The sequence below is a fragment of the Lygodium microphyllum genome, chromosome 22 (assembly GCF_053477565.2).
Source record: "Lygodium microphyllum isolate KBCC chromosome 22, Lygodium_microphyllum_v1.1.10, whole genome shotgun sequence".
In the NCBI taxonomy this organism is placed as follows: domain Eukaryota; kingdom Viridiplantae; phylum Streptophyta; class Polypodiopsida; order Schizaeales; family Lygodiaceae; genus Lygodium; species Lygodium microphyllum.
In genome coordinates, this window is record NC_141156.1 from 20,108,715 (window position 1) to 20,112,313 (window position 3,599).

General features: G+C 44.0%; 1 protein-coding gene across 1 annotated transcript; it reads right to left on the reverse strand.

Annotated features, from left to right (window-relative positions):
• Window positions 1–1,023: 1,023 nt before the first annotated feature.
• LOC148016940 (putative cysteine protease RD19B) lies at window positions 1,024–3,271 on the reverse strand. Its single transcript, XM_087662538.1, has 4 exons — window positions 2,614–3,271; window positions 2,009–2,128; window positions 1,633–1,879; window positions 1,024–1,511 (listed from the first exon to the last, which is right to left on the reverse strand). The coding sequence occupies exons 1-4, from the start codon at window positions 3,121–3,123 to the stop codon at window positions 1,237–1,239; spliced, it is 1,152 nt and encodes a 383-aa protein (XP_087518664.1). The 5' UTR covers window positions 3,124–3,271; the 3' UTR covers window positions 1,024–1,236.
• Between the last annotated feature and the right edge of the window lie 328 nt (window positions 3,272–3,599).

Here is a 3,599-nt window from a genome sequence, read left to right on the forward strand (position 1 = left end):
GAGGGAGGCATGCCCCTCCTATATGGGACACCACCAAGCAAGGGAGACCACTCCCACTTGTGGAGGACCCCCATAGTTCTTGGTAGTGACCCTTGTATGCTATGAACACTCTCTATTGCTAGATGGTGATCCTCATATGCCATGAAGCCTATATAGGTCACCAACAAAGCAAGGGAGGCCCCTCTCACTTGAAAAGGGCCCTTGTATCTCTTTTTGTGATACACTCATTTATAGTGTGGGTGAGAATTTTGTTTAGGAGGTTGGCTTGGAGAATTTTTTCCTTTTTTTTCTTATATTCTTTGTTAGCTGGAGTTTAAGGATGATGTGGAGAAAACTCGAGCCGAAAAACTTTTTATGTTCCTCTATAATGTGCGCTCTCATTTCCATGCTCGAGTTGTCATGTATGTTTACTTTGTTGCTTCATATCAAGAATGTTTTATGTTCCTATACAAATGTGTTGACTGCCCATATGGAGGAATACCAAAGAATAACTTCCACGTGTGACACATAATACCTTGTGCTTTAATTCATGTGCATTGACCACAAGGGACATAGAAAACCAAGATTTCACATAAAATGAGCTCCGAATTTCTGAAATACAACTGCAAATTCTGTAGAAGTTTCATACCCTTGAATGTTCAAAACTTCCTGGTTATGAAAATGACTATAGCATGTAATCTGACTCTAAAGCCCTCCAAAATTGAGTTACAATGTGATCCTATCCACTATCATAAACCTTTTTCATAAATTAAGTATGGCAAATTTTTTAAATGGCTCCAAAAGCTGCAAAGACATGTACATCCAAACTGCTGGTAAAAATGGGATCCACACAAGCTCGGACAAAAGTACGCAAGAATATGTGAAGTTCATGGTTTCATAATTCTTTGGAGAAAAGGATGAGATCTTGATCACTTGTATTTGTAAGACAATAACTGTGATAGAACGATAAACTCAAAAGATGCATATGCCTCCTTAAAAGCAAAATGATGCTTCTTTCCTCAGATTAAGGATAACTTTTCCACATTTGAAAACAACATCCCAAGTTATTTAAAAGGTGATTTGTTCCACAATTTCAAGTATATATACAGCTGAAAATATACATGGAGGCCTGAATTTGACCAAGCCAAATAGCCCAATACATAATGATCAAGCAAGTAAAAATAAAGAAACCAAATGTTGTCATGTCAATCGGTTCTAAACTTACAAGTTTGCTTTCTAAATGCCTTGGTAGAAAAGTTACTCAATGATTGCAGTTGCCACAGTCGAAACCATCGTGTTAACGCCACATTCATTGTGACCTCTGCAAATCTTGTAGTATCCCTGTTCTCCCCAGTTGGGTCCCCATGAGTTCTTGATGATCCAATAGGGCTTCTCCTTCAACCTTGCAGGTGAATAGCCACTCTCCCCATACCCCACCAAGAGGACACCATGATCCAAACGGCGCTTGCTACAAATGTAGGGGCAGGAGACACCCCCAATGTATGTCTGCATGAACACTGCATTTATCCCAACTGGCAAGAGAAAGACATTAGTGTTAGTGAGGTACAGCAAAGATAAACAAGCAGTGCAAACGATCTCTATTGACAGTTTAAGTATTAAAAAATGGATTAGGTTAAATATAAAAGGCTTTACTTGCTAATGGACCATTCTCCACAAGGTTGGCTGCAATCTGATCCTCATCAACTACAACTGTGCTAAAGTTTGAAACCTTAGCAGCAACCTTAGAGGCATCAAAGTGGCATTGCCCCACTGAACCCTGATATGGATAGTCCTTCTCCAACTGTAGCCCACCAGCTTTTTGGATGTATCTATAAGCACTTGTCATCAAGCCACCATTGCATCCAGAGTCACATGCATCATCTCCATATTGAGGGTCGCACTGTGAGGGAGGTAAGCAAAAGTCACTGTCACATACACATGTTTAACTATACAATGACACTCATTTTCCTGCCTTTGCTAAGCAGCACGAAGACGTCGACAGGAAAAGAAATCCAAGACAAGATGTTACCTCATGGTCACAGTCTACAAGCTGCTGCTCACTGAGGCTAAGTAGTTTTCCGGTCTTCACAAAGTGTGCACCCTCTACAGCCCCTGTAGTGCTGAAAGTCCAGCACGAGCCACAGGATCCCTGAAATGATCCCCCAAAATCATCAGGCATAGGTCTATGCTTCTACTCTGTACAGAAAGACTGTTAAGGCAAAAACCACAGACAAATCTTTTCAACAAAAGAAGACTCCATAAAAGTACTCCATCTCTTTGCAAAGACCCCTCAGCACACGGCTTCACAGAACAATCCATCACACAAAACATTTATCTGAAGAGCAAAGAGATCCTCTCTATGCAAACCAAAAAAGGTTGGCTTTTACAACCGAAAATATCATGGAGAACCAAAGGGAAACCTAGCAGGATTACCAAACCCAAGACTCAATATTGCTAAACCGAGCAGAAGCAGACGATCAAGGCTCAGAAGATAAAACCTAGCGTGTATTGAAAGCCCACTTGTGGAGACAACATAACAACCAAGAGAGCAAAAAGCGAGACACTGATAGAATGATCCAAAAGCTCAAGATACAAGCAACATACAGAAAATAGGGAATTCTGAAATGGCCTAACCTGATTCTTGACATCGGTGACAGCACCACGCTCACGCCAATCATAATTGGATGGTAGATCGTTGGTGGGGAGGATGGGAGCATCATTGCCGGTGGATCTGAGGAAGGGCGGCGTCTTGAGGCCAAGGTAGTGAGCAAACTCCTCCTCAGAAAGATCGGAGAACTTGGTGACGCCGTGGACGGCGGTGGGGTCGAGGCGCTGGGCTTCGGCCGCCTTGATCAAGTTCTGCTTGAAGATGCGGAACCGGTGGGAGTGCTCCTGAGGGGAACCGTACGATTTGCCAAAGTGGGCGATGAAGCGCTTGAAGAGCGACTCGGCAGAGTCGGCAGCGGCATGGGGGTCGCCGACGGGGAAACCTGATGATCCTGGGAGGGAGTAGGAGCCCTGGGCAGGCTCAGGCTGGTGGTCGATGACCTGTGTGATGAAGGGCTCTGGGTCAACCCTGGCAGCAGATGCCAGTGCACAAGAAAGAAAACAGAGCAAGCACAGAAACAGGGTCGAAGAAGCCATTGGTAGATGGATGCACAGGCATGCACAGAGAGAGGCGGTCCTACAGTTCTTGTGTTGTTCTGATGATACCTTATTGAGAGAGAGAGAGAGAGAGAGAGAGAGAGAGAAAAACTGGGAGCACCACACTCTTTTGTTGTCGCTAAGAAAAAGAAGTGATTACCGGAGCGGAGGGTAAGCGGCCGACCTCGCCAATTATTCCTTTTTTTAAGGCTTAATTACCTACCTCGCCTTTAATTACGTTTTTTGATTTGTCGCCTCGCTTTTCCTGAAAGATAGCGTAGCGTCTTCTTCCTTCCTTTCTTCCTCTTCTCTCTTCTGCTTCCTTTCCTCTCTTCGGGCTCCTGTTCAAATTGCTTCCCCCATGTCGCGTGTACCTTTATTCTTGTAAGAGTTCTAGGGTACCTGGGCCAACTACCTTTCTTCTTGTAAGAGTTCTAGGGTAAGTGGGCCAGTCGAGTGGCACACAACTTGCCCGA

What these genes read in the sequence shown, in the direction of transcription:
- LOC148016940 (XM_087662538.1), bottom strand. Translation starts at nt 3,123, where the DNA reads ATGGCTTCTTCGACCCTGTTTCTGTGCTTGCTCTGTTTTCTTTCTTGT. An exon ending in TCACCGATGTCAAGAATCAG is followed by an intron (nt 2,129 to 2,613) that starts GTTAGGCCATTT and finishes GGATCATTTCAG; the next exon opens with GGATCCTGTGGCTCGTGCTG. An exon ending in TTGTAGACTGTGACCATGAG is followed by an intron (nt 1,880 to 2,008) that starts GTAACATCTTGT and finishes CCTCCCTCACAG; the next exon opens with TGCGACCCTCAATATGGAGA.